The following is a 20,367-nucleotide window of genomic DNA, read 5'->3' on the forward strand; positions in this document are numbered from 1 at the left end:
CAAATCCTGTTTGATAATTGGTACAATTTCAATGACTTGAGAGATGTAATGTATGTCTCACCTAAAAAGGCTGTGTAGAAGCGTTTTGAAGTTGCTGAAGTTGTTGCAGCACAGCAGCGGCAGCTGGTTGTTGCTGTTGCTGTACTTGCTGCTGTTGTTGTTGTTGTTGCTGTTGTTGCTGAACTTGTTGTGTTAGTGATGCAAGTGTGGCAGCAGTTAAAACAGGGATTACCTGAAAAATTGTCAGAAACATAACAATCTAATTAAAATTAGATCCTTCACGCTCTCGTATTTGACATGTCGCTACGAGAGCGTGAGGGATCTAATTTTAATTAGATGGGAAACATAAAAATAAATTCATTTAAACTTTCAGATATATATATACAAATAATATCTTGCATATCATGATATACTCGAATAAATGTACCCATTTTGGAAATAAACCTCTTTTGTTTCCGGCGATGATTTGACAGCGATGCTTGTGGTAGAGGCGTTGGGGAGAAACATTTGAGACTAGTTGAATATCTTGGTCATAGTGTTCTGAACGTTGATTGATGTTACTTTCTGAAGGATTTGAGTTGGTTGAGAGGCAGAGACTTGTATCAGAAATAAACAAAAAAGCATACTCATCCTGAAACTTGAACATACATATATACTAAAGAAGCCCCAACTTAGATAATCTCACTAAAAGTAATTCATAGTGTGATGCAATGCAATACCTTTCATTTGACCTTGATCTCTAAATCAACCCAAAGATGACATTGGCATAATAGCAAAAACCTATTTGATTAAAACCATGCGTGATAGTAGCTACAATTATTTTTTTTTTCACAGGAGAGATGAAATGTATGACTTAACTTCAAAGAGGTTGCATAGATACAATCTGGATTTGAAGTCGTTACAGCACAGTGTTAGCTGGTTGGTTCTGTAATTGTTGGTGGTGATGTTGAACTTGTTTTTTCCGTGATGCAAGCGTCGTAGCAGTTAAAACGGGGACTACATGAAAAATTGTCAGAAACGTAAAAAACAGGTGAAACTTCTAAAAGAGAGATTGAAAAAAGATAGAGAGAGAACATTATGTTAAATATCATGATATATTCTAATAAAATTAATCATTCTGAAAATAATCCTCATTTTTTTTAATGCAAGATAAAAACTTTATGAAATTTATCAAGATTCATCAAATCAAATTTGGTTTCAGGAATAACATTCTAAATGCTAAGGAAATGTTAAAATGACCTCTTTTACTTTGTTTAAGTTTACTTTGTCATGTACTTTTATACAATCAAGTAAACAAGCAAGATTTATACTAATTATCAGAGGGTAAAAGAGTCTTGAATCACGTTGGGCATAAATATTATACACTCCATCTAATGAACAGCCAAATGATAGTTTATAACAACGGTTATAAAAATGGTGAATGACACCATGTTTAGGAGAAAAACCCCCTCACCTGATTTGAGTCAGAAGTAGCTGGATGTGGTTGAGGAACACTCTCCGATGTGTCCGATGTTGACCCCTTGCCAGTCCCAGGAGGATGGTAGCGGAGGGGGGAGGGCTGGTCTGGATCTGGGTCGGCTGCTTAATCTTAAACTAGAAACATCCTTTTGAATTATATTGACTGTTGGTAATTGCATTAAAGGTTGGACGAATCTGAGTACTGTAAATGAAAGATACTGAATCAGAGACCTGTTAAACACAATCTAACCATAAATATTTTACTGAATAGAAATACTTCTTATATTATCATTCTTGAAAAATTTATAATAGAATTCAAATATTCTGATTGAAAATTTAAGCATGTAAAAATAAATAAATATATAACTGTAATAAAATGATAAGATATGTAACGACTGTGTTTAAGATTGTCAAATATCAACGTTTTCTTTTCTTTCTTTTTTGAGATTATAAGGCGTAAATACTACTTTTAAGCAATCTTTGAAGAATACAGTTTACTTTAAAACTCTTTTTAGCTTAATTTTAATCTTTCACCTATTAAAATTTTAGCATACCTTTAAATCTCCAGACTGTCTGGTTTGCATAAGTACATTTTAGGCCAACGAACGATAACAATAATCGTTCATAATTTTCATCCTCGGTCATGGTGGTATTGGATATGAACCGAACACGATTTAAATTAAATTGCTTGTCAAAACAAACGAACGTTTATTAAAAGCGATAAAAAATGTTAAACATCATTTATTCTACGATAATGGTAATTGCTGCAAATATCGGTCGGTCGAATAGCAGATGATAACCATAGTTTAATAATCAACTTATTCAAAAACATTTGATATAACTCCGATTTAAAAAAAAATGCCATAAAGACCTTTTGTTATGGGGGTAATCGTTTGTGAATGTTTTGTAGTTCCCCCAGGGGACTTCGTTGTACGTTCAGTGATGTCAAAAGTTAGGTATTTTACATCTTCTTCCTCGGAATCTTGAAGGTTAGTTGTAAGTGAAGTCGTTGTTTGATGATGTGTTGGTGAGGGTGTAACTGACGGTTGATAGGTTGATTTTAGTGTCGTTGGGGTTTCAGATGTTAATGGTTCTATTGTTGTGGTTTCAGATGTTGATGGTTCCATCGTTGTTAGTTTAGTTGACTGTTCCATGGTTGTGGGTTCAGACGGTGTTGAGTCCATTGTTGTGATTTGAAAAATTGATGTTTGCATGATAGTGGGTTTGGATTTTGAGGGGAGCGTTGTTTCTGATTCAGTAGTTAATGGTGGTAATGTTGTGAATTGAATTGTTGATGATGGAGTTGATGGTGTTCTTGTTTCTATTCGAGTTGTGCTATTTAATAAAGACATTAAAACAAATTGAATTATTATTACAAATTTAAAATATAGAACTCAAATATATAAGAATAATTAAAATGTTGATTGCTTGCAATCAATGCAGATAGCGTCAAAATCCTGCATATTCTTTGCTTCTTGAACATGGTCTCCACTACGTGATTGCATATTTTAAGATTTCGATAATTCAAAACAATTGTGTATTTTGTATTAATTTCCCTAATAGCCATATATTCATTTAAAAAATCATTTAATCCCACAGCATTGTCCATTGTTGCCTACATCTTTACCTTAAGTCGGTGTTATTTTTAATTTATAAAGTCTTAACGTTACCTGATAAAAAAAATCAACAATAATATTTTGACGTCCAAATACCAAGAAAACATAATTTTAAACCTTATTTTACAATCCAATGCATTGCTTTCTTACAAGAAAGGATAACAAAAACCTTAAAAAGAATTAAATAACTTGACATAAATGGTATTTTATTTTAAAATCTTAAATATCCAAATCTTTTTGATTATATCATAATTAAGAACACCTTAAGGGATGCGAACTAATTTGCCATCATCTTTGATGCATGAAAGGGTATCATATGGAATATAATTGTATAGTCTTCGGTGATGGTTCATTATGTAAAAGATTCTCTTAAACATACAACTAAGATAAACTGTACAGTTTTGATGCAAATGTGTGCGTCTGGATGGAACATATAACCAAGAGTAATTTGTGATTTGTACACGTGGTGTAAACGTATATTAATGATCAAGGTGGGAAGGATTGGTCCCAGTTTTACTATACACAAGTAAGATATATATCTTGGTTAAAAGTTTGCCAACTTGTCATACCAGTTTTAATTCGCGAGACAGATTCAAAGAAAGAATGGTAACTTAATCAAACATTATTATACATACAATATACAAATTAAAAAATTCAAAACGCGAATTATAATATACAAAATAATATATAATATAGTAATAATCTAAAAATAATAATTTTTCAACCATTTTTCCTATATATTAAAAAAAATGTGAACATAACAAAGGTTGCATAATGTCTTGCATATATTAATGGTCAAAACCTTATTTTGTAGCTTCAAAGTAGATAAAAATTGCAAATTATCCATTTTAAACCACTGTTACTTTCATGGTCATACCACTCCCTGATACAAAGAGTAATATAAATGCTAAAAAATCATATTACTTTTGTTTCTAAGATTGTATGTATAATGCATATTTGAATGTCAACTTAGTCACCTAGTTGACTTATTGCTATCTATTCCCGTCCATATTTGTGCGTCGTGCGATTTGTGTCATGCACGTGTCACTTATTAACTTTTGAACCTTTTAGTTTCTTCTATTATAAGGATTATTTTGACCCGTTCTGATGTGAATTATATAAGGAGGAGAACCTTTTTATCATTAATTTTTGACTTATCTCCTAAGGGTTCATTATTTCGGTAGAAAAGCGTAACAATTGAGGAATCGCTATACCAATAAAACACATGGTACTAATAAACAAGGAAACCCGAACAAAAATTCTGATTTTGTTTTATTCGCCCCGACGGTATAAGGGGCTCTTGTGTTAGGTTTAGCCTCTTGTAGTCAACTAGCGAATAGGAACTTCTCCATTACAAAATTGCTTTGCTATTACCCTAGGAATCTAGCAGGCAAATTGTATATAGAACAACAATTGTGAAATTCATGACCAACGCCCTGGTTCAATAGATCATGTAATGAACAAGAATAAACATGAAGAAACTCTTTCAGAAATTTCCCTCTCTACTTCTGAGTTAATTTCATTAATGAACAAATAAAACACTACTAGATGAAATATAGGTGAAATTTTTTAATCCCAGATCCGATCACTACTACGCCAGAAATGTGCTTACATTTCCAATTTGTACTGAAAACTTTAACATTTAATAAATATTTACTACATAACTGATAAAAAAAATTTAAACAAAAGTACTCTAGAACTAAGTGAACTTAGAAAAGTACTGACAAACTTAGACAATAATGTCATCCTGAGCGTTTTTAACATTTCGCAATAAAATCCACTCACAATTGGTGAAATAAGAAATGTTTAAATAGATTATTGCATTAATAAAAACAGTTTAACTTAATATATTTTTAAATTTAAAAGATTTATATATCCTCCATTTTGTTATGTTATTTTGAAATTTAAGGGAAAAACAAGAGCATTCTAGTATTCTATTTATGATAAGTAGGATTTCGCTTACATCGGAAGCAGAGAAATGCAGTTGTTGATTAAAGTGAAAAATGAAAAAGGAATGTGGGGAAACGGTAGAAATGAATATTTAATAATTTAATTTAATAAAATCAATTAATTTTCTTATCATTTAAAGGTTTGCTTTTTTATCGCATCTAATGTTTAAATGAGCTTTCAGATCTTCGGAAAAATGTTAAGTGTATTTTATCACCCCTGTGAAAATACATATACACACAGAAAAGTGTGTTTCCCTCCGGGCTTTATATCTTTATCAATTTAGTTTCTCCCCTTTTGGGTACTTACTGTAGGTAAACCGACCAGTTGAATACAGTGGCTTTTATCTTTTTAAAAATTCACATTTGAGTTATCTAAATAAAATTGACACTCTCAAATAAAGTTTATATAGAAGGGTTTAAATAACATGAATATGATCAGTGAAACACTTTTATTTTTGGAGTACTCAACTCCCTAGTTATAGATTCTAAATGCAATAGCCATTTTACATGGGCAGTCATATGCTGGAACCTAATAAACATTTCATGAATGTGAAGTGATGTAAATTACGAAATCTACCATAAAAACTCAAGTTTGCAGAAGATGAAATATATAACAAAACATGACGCTTGAGATAGCTAAATCTTTGACATATTTGGTCATCCTCACAGATTTGTGTCATAAGGTTCATATGTTATTCAAACTTTACATGTGTACATAATTCTAATTTTATGGCGATAATTGTAGGCGCTTACAAAGTTCAAATATTCAAACGTCATGTGAAACGTCACAACCCACCACCACCCCCGATAATGGCGATAATTGTAGGCGCTTACAAAGTTCAAATCTTCAAACGTCATGTGAAACGTCGCAACCCACCACCATCCCCCCTTCTAAAGACATGCGAACCCTCAAGGAAAGAATAAAAAGCAATGCAATTAATCCTTACAAAACTTACAATTAGTTTCAATGAGTTTGATAAATAATACTGTACTGAACTGCGTTTTACGGATATTCTTATTGAGGTAAAAAAGTTACACTTGAAGAACCATTTTAAACTGAAATTAATATATTTTTATGAAAATATCAATAACTCGAAACTCAAAAAATATAGCAATTATTTCACTCATTTAAAAATATGGTCCTACATTAAACAAACTTTGAATTCAAAGCAGAGCAACACGGACCAATTATCATTATTTACACATTTTAAATCTATGTTCACAATAGACATTTCCACCTAAAAGTCTTCGCATAAGATTAAAAGCAAACTATGAAGGTCTTTTAGCGCGAAAAAGAGTCCCATTTACTTAAGACAAAATTTAAACAATCTAGTAACCTAGTTTTTTTAGGACTCATGTGTCATTCCCTTGTAAACAACATATGCCACGTTTAAACATAACGACGGATACTAATAGAATTTAAAAAAGACAGTTTATTTGAGTCTACACGTTTTATGGAACAATTACGGTAAAAGCGTTGGGATCAGCACTAGTCAGTACTTGTCAGAACGTACTTTCCAACGTTTCCCAGTATCTTCAGTAAAATGTGTCAGAAAATTTTAAATTCATCAATAATGTCTACATTTTTTCATCACTGTCAGTAGAAACGCCAGAAATTGTTAAAGTTTATCAGTATTATCAGTCAATTGTCCGTTAAAGGTATATATTTATCTGTAGACAGTGGGAATGTCAGCACTTTTCTGGCTTAGTAATGGATGTACTGGTGTTGTTTTTGAGTAGAATATTCTATATATAAATATGCAATAAAGTTAAACTGAAGGTTCTTTTACTGTTTCGCATCGATCCGATAATAAAAGTTTATGTTTATGATGAGCTTGGAGGCTTAAAAATGAAATCTGTACACACGTTATTTTAATTTTTTTTTTACTAATGAATTTGTTTTCTTAAGCTACCTGCAAGTCAGGTCATGATAATATCATACTCACTTATCAAGTCATAATTCTTCATTTTTAGCGACTTACTTTTTTCACCAGTTTAATATATTACTCTTGGATTATCATTTCATAGTCAAGGGTCTGTTCTTCCTACTTCATTTTGAGATTGCTTAATCTGACCGCAATTTAAACTGTTTTGTGAACACAACGTTTTAAGGAATTATTTGTAATTAAATGTTCATAACAATGTTTTATCTTTTAAGGTATTTTCACTTCCATTGATGCATTTAACGCACATTGATAATACAAATATTAAAACAATAAAAGGCATTCTTTGATGATTCAAGCAGGATATGAAGTTGGTGACATTGCAGAAAAATACAAATATACACTTTAACTAAATTGTTGTTAATGTACAACAATACGTTAAATAAAAAGAATAACCAAGTAAAGTGGGAATTCTCGTCTTATCATAATGGTTATTTTGGGCAGTGCGTAATTTTTCTTAGGTTGCTATATATTTTAATCGATCGATAAACTGGTTGGAACTGGGCCGTTTTATTTCAGTCTTGTCTGTTAGTTATTAATCACAATCGATTTTTAATACGTAAAAAAACCATTGTTCGGTATATGTAAATATAAGAAAAGTACGATATAAAAAAACATAAAACTTTTAAAACATAAAAAAATTCAAGATTTCAAAGAAAATTTTAATCACCAATATTCCATTACGTTTGTTGTTTACTAAATCTGATAGATATATATGCCATACCTTTCACACAACGGTTCCGCGCGAAAACAGCCATTTACAATGGATGCACAGCTTGGGTCTGTCAGAAACCAAAATAAAAACAAAGAATTTTTTTTTATATTTGTACCAGTTTTGATATGGTCAAACATTGCTTCCCCATTTTTAAAACGTATTGTATTAAAATCATATTTCCATAAAACAATAGACAGAGAATGTCAACCACAATAATCTTGTTATTTAACTCATTAGTTCGATAGCCGTTTGTCTATGACGTCAGTAAGATTATTCCCGGGCTAATTCCCGCAATGATATACAGTTTTTGACTGGGGTTGAGGGCAACAGTTGATCTGTCGGACCGGCTCGCAAACTGTTGACCAAGGCCAAAGGCCGCGGGCAACAGTTTACGAGCAAGTCTGACAGATCAACTGTTGCCCTCGACTCAAGTCAACAACTGTTTTGTAATACCCCTTCTAATTATTAACTCTTTTTCGCGGAATGTGAGGTCGCCGGTCATCAGTCTTTTTTAACAGTCGATTTTAACAGTTCAAATCCAACAGTTCCAGTCCAACAGTCAAAATGATGAACTTTATTTCGTATAGAGTTATATTGTAACTGTTTTACATAGGTATAACAAATGAAAATATTGTCATTATTCCTTCATATTTTTCTTATACGTGTATACCAGGCTTGGGGCGAATTACATTGTAAAGTATTGCATTACATTACCATTACTTCATGAATTTGGGCATTAAATTACCATTACCATTACTTGATTTTCTTGAAGTAATGCATTACCATTACCATTACATGAATGAAGTAATGCATTACCATTACCATTTCTTTGTTGTAAAAAAGTAAAGCTAAATAAAGAGTTTTTGCAAATGTTTCAAATAAAAAACACTCTTTAACATATTTACAGGTTCATGTTAAGTATCAGGTTCAAATTCAATGACTTATAGTTATACAAGATTTATTTTGTATTTGCTCAATATATAATCATCTTATGGCATTATGAATAACATATATCACATAAAGTAAATTGATATTTATAAACATAGACTTTTAACATGGTTCATTGTCAGGTATGAACTAGAGACACAGAAGTACATGCATAACAGAAAACAAATTGTGGGATAACGTTGCGGTTATTTAAGCTAAATGGGGTTATTTCCCCAGATTACACAAACCTTTATAATTTTGGAAACTTAATTAATTTATAAACAGAGGGTTTTCCCAGTAATTTTTAATATATTTTAATCGGATTTCTTTAGATTGAGGACACTTTAAGACAAAAGATTGCTGTTGCAATTTATGATCACCAAAGTTTGAAAGAGTTCATCTCTTAACTGCATCCTGTTAGGTTTGAAAATCTTCCCAGCTACATGTATACTAAATAAACCTTCTACAAGAGCAGTGGAAGCTGGGACTGAACGTCTTTTTTGCAATTTTTATATTAGGATATATATTAAGAGCAATGATAGAAAATTTACATGAATCTTGTATTTTCTATCAGTGTAAACTAATGTTCTTAATATACAAGAGAGAGAGAGAGAGAGAGAGAGAGAGAGAGAGAGAGAGAGAGAGAGAGAGAGAAAGAGAGAGAGAATATTTCCAAATGGGTTATAATATCGAAAGTGATTTTGATTTCCATCATGGATGGCCAGTGCATTCAGTTTGTTTTTAAAGGTGCATGTCTGTCCTTTTTTTCTATTGGAACATAGCCAAGGGAAGGGGATTGGGGTGTTCAGTGCTTCTAATAACAATAGCTTGTTTTGATACTTAGATTATCCTGGGGGCATTGTGTGTTGTTGACACCTTCTTAATTGAAGTGAAAATTGTTTAAATGATTTCAAACTCTTAATAACAACACTCTTAAAAATGTTATGGAATTGTGTTGTTATATCAAGTAATAAAATGAACTTTTTAAAAATCTTTTTTTATAATACAACTAAAATATTTTAATCTAAAGAACATTTTTATCTCAAGAATTATTGCTTTCTTCTTTAAAATAATTTTAATCAAATACAATTTCAGCTATTCATTTATTTATCACATTTTTAAAGTGAACATGCATAAATAAGCATAGTTATGCAAAGTAATGCCAGCATTACACTAAATTTTGGAAAGTAATGAATTACATTACCATTACTTGTAATGCTAATTTTGTGGCATTACACATTACTAGCATTACTTTGAAAACATGTAATGCATTGCAATGCATTACCATTACATTTAGCATTACCCCAAGCCTGATGTATACCCATAGCGCAGGATTTCTCAAATACTTTTTTTACCACAAGTTTTCATTCATGTAATTATACACATCATAGTTATTAATGGTACTTAAGCAATCCTGTGTTCGATGCTTCCCAGTCCAAAAACCGTCGAATAACCTTCATATTTTGCTAAAACACAATAATTCATCAGCCTAAGACAATCTAAGACGTCATGTTTCTATTTAGGTTGATACATTCTTACTTTCAATATGATTTTAGCTACTTGAAATCTAATATTTAGAGTACTCTTTTGAACTTTAGTTTTGTGGGCGAGAAATGCATGATACCGCATGTAGTCCTTAGGTTGGTTAGTTATTCCCCTTTGAAAATAGCTACCACTTACTTTCATAACTTTTTGAAGACATATATTTTGAAGTAGGGCATCCATCTATAAAATGGCGACAGCTGTATAAAATTATTCTTGAGTAGTGCTTGTCCAAATACAAGCAAACCCCTGAAATAATAACACACAGTATCTTTAAAACAAAAAACCTTTCGTATAATTTTTGTGTTTAAAGGTTTGAATGAAAAATGGAGTTCTAAGTTTCAGATTGATATATTTCTGAATCGTCTAAACCTTTAGTTATATGAACTGTTTGTATTTTTCTATTTTGTATTTTTTCAGCGTTGTTGTAGATATATCTAAGATGTCACAAATGTGTACATGAATGTAAGTGACATCTTTGAGTTAGTCGAATGCAACCCTAGAAACTTTGACACACACTATAGCCATTTTGTTCAAATATTCATTTTATTGTTATTCATTCTGTGGTCAAGAATTGTTAATTTGAAAACTTTTTTCATATCTATTTTTGCGTCTTAAAAACCCAATTTTATGCCAAATCCCTTAAATTTAAACTGAATTGAGATCAATAACATACCGTATGTCAATCAAGCAAGAAACAATAACCATAGCCCTAATTGACAGGTTTGATTATGCAAGTCAGTTGGACACCGAGACCTGGTGTGTTGATAGCAATTAAGGGTTCAATTTAATTATGAACATCATCCTCTTTTTTATCTACCACAAATATTTCGTAGTTTTTTTATTTCTTTGCAATTGAATATATGAACATCAAATTGGAAAAAAATCTGTACTTTAACACTGCATGATTGCATCGAAAAGAGAAAAACGTATTAGTTTTTGGAAATGATAATGAGAGAATTTAATGCTTATTATGAAAAAGACTGGCCCAGGGTTAAAAAAGAAACGTTTCTTTGGAAGCAGTACCAGCTATTCTTTAATGACATTAATGCCGGCAAAATTTATTCAAAAATGTCGAATGCGTTCTCGTTGACTTAAACAAAATGTACAATGAATAAACATTATCATACAATGTTGTAAATACCGTACGAGCAATCACTGTAAAAATATCAAAAGTTTAGAATGGTAAAGTTTAAAAAGGTAAGGAAATCCAATCAGTTTAAAGTTACCATTACTGCGAGAACAAAAAAGACGATTTGATCAGACTCTGACAGAATAACATGACTTGATATCAGAGATCATATGAAAATAAGAAAATTCTACATAGAGATAATAATCGAAAGGACGTAAATCATAATTTTCCTTAAATAATTGATAAGTCAAATTAAGAAAACTATTTAGATATGAGGAATTTAATTTATTTGTGTTTGAGTTTTTTAAACTGTGGGTTATCCACAACTAATACACTTTCATTATTTTTTCTACGTTCTGTGTATGTCATAGTGTAAAGCAGTTAGCACCTCGACGAACCCTGGTCATTCCAGGCCCAGCCTAATTTTCAAGTAACCATACGGTCATGAAATGGGGCCTTAACTAAATTTCCAGATATCATGAAAATTCCTATCAATTTGAAAATCATTATTTTCATTTTTATATTAACTCAATTTTGGCTATACAAGAGGAAAATAAGGATATTGCTAATATAATACTAATTTATTTATATAATTAACAAAACAATATATTGATTATGATTATACAACCTCTTTAGCAATATATATTTCACAAATCAAGGAAACTTTTTGATCTGCAAGTAAGGGAACTAATAAAATCAATATCTGCATATTATTTGATAGTAGAACGCGGGGGTGTTAAGGAAGCACATGCAATCTGAGTTACATGTAATTCCGTGAAATCACAGATCTTAGTTTATCAAATATTTATAATTCAAATATTTAAGCAACGAAGCGTAGACCAAATACAAATAAAAATACTGGAGACATTTTTCCCCGAAGAGATGTAGATATACACATTGATAACGTCATTACTGAACGTTGAATGTCGTGTAAATTTGATCGGAGAGCATTGTAAAGAGATTCAAAATAAGGACTCTATTAAAGTGGTTGGTGTGATTTATTGATAACTGAACATATGAATACTAGAAGAGATGTAAGTTTTATCAATCATTTGTTGAAAGGTATGAAAATTTGCTCCTATTTTTCGGCCAGGCTTTCCTCTGTCATTCTTTTCTATATAAATTCCGACTAGAGCAACATAACCTCGTATATTTCGACACTATTTTTACACTGATAGATAGTTTGATCAATGATTTAAGGGCTGCTAGAATCCCATGTCTTGTATTGTTTTGATGCAACATACCGAAAATTCTTATTGAATTAAGGATTACATTTACTTAGGGGCGAAAAATACCACTAATAGGAGCGAAAAACTACTTATTATGCATTGTAGCCCTACCACTGTGGTGCTGTTTTTCACTTTTAAATAAATAGGTCAATGACCTACTTTTTATATTTAAATTTATCAAAATTGTCAACCCTTTCCAAGAGTTTCTTTATTTTGCAATTTTTAAAAATATTTAAACAATTTGTTGGTTAGAAAATGATGAAATACGAATAGCCGTACTAATTATTTAAAGCTCATATCTTAGATTTAATTTCGATTGAATTCCCTCTATCAAATATTCAAAATTCTACCCATTTTTGATCGAGTTTTACAATTTTACTATTTAACCCATAATACAAATGACGCCAAATTGAGGCGCCAGCGGGGTTTGCTTATTTATATCTTAATGTTTTATCGTACGATGGCAAAAAGTTATATGAATATGATTAATAAGGAATCATTCTCCAAATATTATGAGGTGATAATTTAGGTCGGGGCATGATCAAATCTATAATAATTCTATCTGAAATTAATTTTAAGTATTCTATAGATTTTTCCAATCCTGTGCCAGCCAGTCATAAGAAACAATACACAATATACTGCGACAATAAAATATGTAAATTATATGAAAAAACACGTGAAAACTTAACTTTTGCAAATACATTGCTACATAAAGTTTTTAAGAGAAAATATGAAAAATGAAAAAAATTAGTCCGAATTTTCTCTGTTTCAGTCTTTATCTACCTTTATCGTAGCACATATTCCTCAAATAAATAAAACTATTAAATTTTAAAATTTAAAAAATATTAAATGTTGTTTATATCATTGTTATTCTATGTTTATAATAGAACTTTTGACTTCAGGAATTGAATTGAAAATATTTTTTGAAATCTCAAAGCCGGAGTAAACGTAATCCTTAAAGCCAATCATTAAAATGGGTTGGTTATCGAGCTAAAAGCACATGCAAAAATTTATTGAAAAGTTGTCTTTAAAAAAAAACAAAATTTTTATTTACCTTTTTGAATCAGTAAAAAGGGATGTATATAGCAAAACTCAATTAGTTCTGTGAAGTTTTCATTTGGTACACACATGTATCCATTTGTCGCATTGCAATTGATAGAAGTCGATCTTTTTTCCCATTCTAATTGATTTCTAGGACAAAAGTCTGTTGAGTAAACTGGAAACTTATATCCGTCTAACTTCTGAAAGTACGCATTTGCAAAATTATCTAAAAACAAATACTTTACACAGGGTTCTCCATCAAATTGAAAACGGTTTTGTTTTGGAACACACGAACAGAGATTAGATAGATTTATAGATGTTGGTCTCAATTTCGACATTTTGGTATTAACAGATTGAAAAATATGCTTTTGATTTTTTTTTTTATATATATTTTCGTGAACTCCTGACATCCTAGTTGAGGCTAGAAAAGCAACAAATATAATTTGTACAAACAATTTCACTTTGTTCTACTTTGCACCAACTGTTAGCTTTAACGGGTAAAAAAAAGTTTATTTCCCGCTTACAGGAGACAAACAAACATCCGGTTGATAACCAACTTATATAAAATTTACTTATTAAATTTGAATTGAATTAATGCTTTATTTTACGTAGAATCAAAATAAATTTTTTTTTTAAATGTAGGTAAATATTTAAAATAAAAACACGCAAAATAGTATATGTTTAAATGCTACACGGTATAGATAAAGAGTCATTTACGAGAAATATTACCTTTTCTTCAACTTTAAAAGATGCAATTTAACTCGTTTAGTAAATATTCGCAATAAAAGGCATAAGAATTAATATGTTTTCTTCAGAAGTTGAACAGTTTTAATTTCTTTTTTTTTCGAAAACTAATCCTATTAGAATCTTCCTTCGATTCCCTTTCTTCTCCAGTGCATCTATGGTAACTACCTGTACATACCTTTTCCACATTGTTTCTTCCAATGTCAACACCTGTTTGTTTCTCTGTCTGCCCACGTGTTGTGAATGGCTGCTTACTAGAGTATATTAGAAGATGACAAAAGAAAGAAAAGTATAATGATACTATGTTATTTTCAGTCTCATTGTGACTTAAAATAAATAACATTAAAGATTAACTGATTCAAACAGTCTTACCTTCCACAATGTGGTTCTGCAAGAAAACACCCTTTTCTAACAGAGGTACAGCTCTTGTCTACATGGAAGAATCAAATACATTGATACTTTTATCTCTTATAAATAGTCTTCAGTTGAGAGATGAAATATAATTTCATTTATGCAATTCTGTGCAAACTTCTAACGTAACCATATGTAAGATGTGCAAACTTCTAACGTAACCATTTGTAAGATGAGGGACTTGTAACGTTATATTTGTATTGTATTTAATATTTTGCATAATTTCACATTGTTTACAATACTGCCACAGCCGTTGTGTTGCAGCTTCTTATTTTCACCAAATCATGATATGGCGTTACATGTTTCATTGACATTATTAGTTGTAAGATATAAGGTGTGCCAATGCAAAGAAAAAACTTTGTGAAAAATCAATTATTTCATAAATTACGCGGCTATGTTAGGGCTGCCCGATTAATTTCACAGCGATATGTAGAAAGTCACTTGTCTGTACTTCATAAGATATGACGTCATAGTTAACTTTGACGTCACGATCTGCATTCCTTTCGATCGTTCTTAGGGAATGTATCGTAACGTAATAAGTGATATTCATTGTGCATAATATAAAACCGCTTCATTCCTTTACATAGACACTGTTATAAATACTAGTGATACTAAATTCAATATCACCGATATGGAGTATTAAAAAAATCAACAGTTTTTAAGCTTCGTAATAGGTAAATAACTATTCATAAACTAATGGTTTTGAGACTCCCCCTGCTACGTGTAATCTAATGAATGGTGATATGTATATGCATATAAAAAACGGCTTGGCACAAGTGAAAGATAAAAACAATCTTAGTATATTTTCAGTGAAATCGGGAGAGAAAATAAGTACCAATGTGAATCTTGCTGGGGGAAACCTACCAATTGACTTGATTTTGTGTAAATCGAGCCTTAAAGGTAAAAATGTGCCTAATTTCGATGGCGGTGCGAAATGTTTTGACAATATTTCAAATAAACGAAATATTTATATGAACCCCCAGCAAGAACTGCAAAATACATTACTTATCGAAGGATTTTTCATAAAAATATTTTTGATTTAATGACATTATTCACTTGTGCCGAAGCGATTTTTATTGATTATTTACCGTGTTAGAATACACCCGTCACGTGCTTAAAAAAATATATGACGTCACAAAAATACATCTAATTTAGTGTTGGATGTCACTGTTAATTTATGTAATAAAAGTTTAAAGAAACTCGCTCGGTTAAAGTATTTTTCGATAATTAAAATAGTATCATTTTTCGATATATATTTAGCTTCGGACAGCCTTAACATAACCGCGTAATTTTCGTATACCAATGCCGTCACCTTTCAATAACGTCGGTATCACATCCCCAGAAGGGTTGTTGAATTTTGTAAATAATATTATTAGTGCATCCTGGCTGAGCAAATTGAAAGAAAACCATTTTTTGTCAATATTTTTTTCTAATTTAAAACTGTGTAAGGTTTTAAGGTGAGGTAGACTGGTTATACGACGTTTATGTTAAGTTTTGGTATTGATGATTGGAATAAAAAAATAATTATCAAGCCCTAACTAACCCGGCTGTGAGATGCCCTAACTTGTGTTACTTGAGATAATTGGCTTCAACACTCTTTTTGTGACATGGCAAAACATTATCTAAAATCTAATGAAAATATTGTGCTGATGGATGATTTTTCATATTGATATGCAAGACTTACGTTTAAACATATTTGAAGACAAGTAACTAGCAGTAGGACATCCATATCTAAAGTTTTTGCACTGGTATCCATACACTACAGAAACGTGCTTGCTTAAATATAAACAAATACCTGAAATGAAAAGGAAAAATTCTATAGCAAAGATAAAGAGCATTTGAGACATTACAAAATTCATTAACGATACAATCTTATATAGATATTGTCAAAGATAAGAACTATGAATTGATGAATTGGAAAGAAATAAAATTATTTTTATATCAAAGTGATCATAAATTCGGAAGACAATGTCGAAAAGCAATTCAAACTTTTATTGAATCTAAATTCTAGGAAGTGCCTAAGTCAAAGGCGGATTAAAAGGAATGCTACCCGCCTATTTTCTTTCAAATTTAAGATGATTTAAAAAAAGCGACCTGTGAGTCTTAAATGGTTGTACTAGCTCAAATTATTTTAACCTTTATGTTTTCCCGGTTAAATATTCAATGGCCATTAACGCAGAAAGTACTTCATTGACCTACTTGTTTAAAAGTGAAAAATAACACTTCAGTCTAATTAAGGTCTATAACATGTAATAAAGGGTTCTTTTTTATTATCAGTGGTATTTTTTTTTCATTCTGAGTAAACGTCATCCTTAAATATATTTTGTCTTCTAATGTCTACTTTTCATGCATGAATATTTACCTTCTTCAATCGTTAAGAAAGGAACTGTATAACAAAACTCTAAAAGCTCTGTGAAGTGTTCGTTTGGCATACACATGTATCCATTTTTATCATTACAGTTGATAGCTGATGATCTCTTGTTCCATTCATTTTGATTACTAGGACAAGAATCCGTTCGGTAGACTGGAAAATCATACCCGTCGCTAAAGTAGACAGTTACATGTAAAGCATTTTGCTATTTATTTCAAATAATAAAAAAAAAACAATGATATGGAATTAATTTTTATATTAATTGTAGTTTACTAATATAATTAAATGAGATCATAATATTTCATGTTCCTGGTTATTATAAATGTTTACATCATAAAATATTTATAATGTCAAATGATTACCTCTTATAAACAAAATGACATAAGAACTCTTAATGATTACCTTGTACAAGATGGTTCTGCAAGAAAACATCCATTTCCGATAGCTGTACAGCTTGGGTCTTTTAAGTAGAAACAAACATACCTGGTTTTTATATCATTTTATCACTCTCTGTACTCTGTTTATTATCAGTTGGAAAACAATGTCGGTGGCTGTCATACAGTTTTAAAAAAGTCACAACTAACACATTTATTTATGCACTTATTTATGCACTTACATTTATTTAGTTATTCTATGAAAGCTTTATTACATGTGCAATTGTTTAAAATGTATTTTTGTTACCTGATTTTAAAAGCATGTTGTTTTTTTTACTCGGAGCACGGGTAAACATGAGGTCATGACGAAATATTTAGAGTTTATTAATTTACCCCATTTTTGTCCCACTTAATTTCATATAAAGGTATTTCCTATTGCACTTTAACGCGACTCTAAACGACTTAGTTTTGTCCCACTTAATTTCATAAGGTATTTCCTATTGCACTTTAAAGCGACTCTAAACGACTTAGTTTATCATTTGCTAACAACAAATCGAGAATCAGAAGTCATTTTTTTGATGTTTTTATTTTGGCAACTGTGGGGTTTTTTTTCGGTCATAGTAGAGAAAATCCTTGAACGTAAGATGACGTAATTAAATATTCGTCAAAATATTTACTGATAATCCAATTTCTTTTGAGCTCCTATGACTTAAAAATCACAGTTTCCACCACCTGATAATTGTATAACATAAAAAACAAATGCACAAATAAGTTTTGATATATTGTTTGCATCAACATGCAGTCTTATACAGCTGTTGTTGCATTAGTGTTTTTCCATACTTTGATTACTTTTGGCTGCTCCGTGACGTCCGGCGACGTCATCTTTTAAGTCAAATTTAGTGAGGACTACCTGTCTTCAATTTAAAAAATTCTGTTTAAGTAGAATATCCTCTCATAATTTGGTACATAGCATATCATCACAATATTCAATTTGATATTTTATTTTGTTTTAGGTCCAATTTTTGAGAAATGACTTTCAACATTTTATCGCTTATTATTTTGGCAGTTTAAAAAGTAAACTTAGATATAAACGAGTATTTTTTTTATTTTTGTAGCTCAGATAATTGCAGATTATTGCCTTATTATGTTTACCACGTTTTGCGATAATATAACGGCAGGTAAAAAAGATATACTGAACATAAGAATACTGGATATGCTGTTTGTTTTATCAATCATCCGCTAAAAGGTATGAAAATTTGCTTTTATTTCTCTGTCGTTGTTTACGATATACAAATCCGACTAAAACAACACTACCCCGTAGATAATAAACTTTACGTTTTACACTTATCGTTAGTTTGATCAATGCTAATGTTGAAAATGCTGCTGGGATCCTATGTTTTTTGTTGTTTTGATGCAACATAATGTTTTCCGCACAAACTCTATAAAAGCTGAGAAGGTTTTTTGAGAACCGGATGAATAAACATTTAATCTAGAAGAACATAGAATTCTGGCAGTGGTTTTGATCAAACTGAGATGTTTTGCTTTCACTTAGTATGTTTACTGTTTTTTGAAATCTGCGAGGAAGTGTTTTTTTATCTCATTTTATGTTAAGATATATATACATAAGCTTTTTATAATTGTTACGTGATAATACACCAATGTGGCACTACTGTACTACCCGATTTTATTGCATTGGCACCTATTTTAAAGGATAATAGTAATTTTTTGATCTGATTCATAAACAGTTATTCATTCTCACGATTTTGAATATAACAGTAAAAAAGACGCTTAATTGTCAATATGCTTCCTTAACACCCCCGCGAAAGTCTTCGTATTTTTTTTAGTCCCTCGTAAACTGTATTACTTAAGGTCCATTGTGATGGCTTTTAACGAACGCGGGGACGAGTGTCTTAACATTATCTTATCCACTTGTTCTTACCTATCACTCCATCCTAATAAACTTAACTTAGCATCCTTAGAAAAAATATGCTCATTCTTTACACTAATGAATGAATTTCGAGCTTTCAGGAATCTGCCAATTATTGCATTTAAACCCCCGAGGAAATTAACGAGGCTGGGTCTAATTTTTTCTGCCCCAGATTTCTTAATGAATTTTTTCAAATAAATTCCTACTTAATTATATAATCATTATTTCAAAATTTAAAAAAAAAATCAGACATTTACCCCATCATTTGTTTATTGGGTCATCTCAAAGTTTGTTAATTTTTAACATAAGACCCTACGGGATTTTGCTTGAAATGCATTAATTTTGCACATTTTTTTTTTTTTTTATACTTTTTTTAAAAACTTCTGCCCTAGGGATTTCTTTTCCTGTTCTTAATATGAAAGTTAATATAAAAATGCATCAAATGGTCAAATAAAAAAACATTTTACCTCCAGGTTTTATCTAGGTGTCTAATCAAAGTTGCTTTTTGAATGCCCGATTTCCCATATTCGTCAGATATTGGCTATTTTTTTTGACATAGGCGGAAATGGTGATCGTTATAGTATTATCAAAAAATTAAGACATAATTAAGTAATAATATACATATATTAGATGACTTCGAGGGCGACATACCAGAATATTTGCCCCGAAGGCAGAGGGCGACATAACACAATAGGGCTTTCCTGTCACCGAGGGACAAATATTCTGGTATTGTCGCCCGAGAAGACATGTAATATATGTTATATAACATTTATAAAAATAAAAATCTGTTTAAGAATATATTTACCTTATTAACAGGTGTATTTTAATTATTAATGCATCTTCATATCTTACGAATCAATTTTCTTGTAAAATACCGATCGATGCTTTCAAAAAGAAGATCATTTTTCAAATTAAAGGAAGTTTCTCTGAACAGCAGACACTGTTATGCCATTTTTATCGTTCGGGAACTGTTTACGTTTGCTTAGCT

At 30.8% G+C, this 20,367-nt stretch overlaps 1 protein-coding gene across 1 annotated transcript; it reads right to left on the reverse strand.

Moving 5' to 3' along the window:
• Positions 1–61: 61 nt before the first annotated feature.
• LOC128155442 (serine/threonine-protein kinase phg2-like) lies at positions 62–14,720 on the reverse strand. Its single transcript, XM_052817143.1, has 8 exons — positions 14,669–14,720; positions 14,475–14,550; positions 13,566–13,752; positions 10,289–10,399; positions 7,691–7,748; positions 2,393–2,793; positions 1,454–1,581; positions 62–232 (listed from the first exon to the last, which is right to left on the reverse strand). The coding sequence occupies exons 3-8, from the start codon at positions 13,639–13,641 to the stop codon at positions 62–64; spliced, it is 945 nt and encodes a 314-aa protein (XP_052673103.1). The 5' UTR covers positions 13,642–13,752; positions 14,475–14,550; positions 14,669–14,720.
• Positions 14,721–20,367: the final 5,647 nt, after the last annotated feature.

The sequence above is a fragment of the Crassostrea angulata genome, chromosome 7 (genome assembly GCF_025612915.1).
Source record: "Crassostrea angulata isolate pt1a10 chromosome 7, ASM2561291v2, whole genome shotgun sequence".
Classification (NCBI taxonomy): domain Eukaryota; kingdom Metazoa; phylum Mollusca; class Bivalvia; order Ostreida; family Ostreidae; genus Magallana; species Magallana angulata.

Bases quoted from the DNA above. Each gene is read 5' to 3' on its own strand.
- LOC128155442 (XM_052817143.1), bottom strand. From the start codon at position 13,641: ATGTGTGTACCAAATGAAAACTTCACAGAACTAATTGAGTTTTGCTAT. The intron at 7,749-10,288 runs GTAAGTGGTAGC...GGTTTCTGACAG, and splicing joins GTCTTCAAAAAGTTATGAAA to ACCCAAGCTGTGCATCCATT. The intron at 233-1,453 runs GTGAGGGGGTTT...ACAATTTTTCAG, and splicing joins CTACTTCTGACTCAAATCAG to GTAATCCCTGTTTTAACTGC.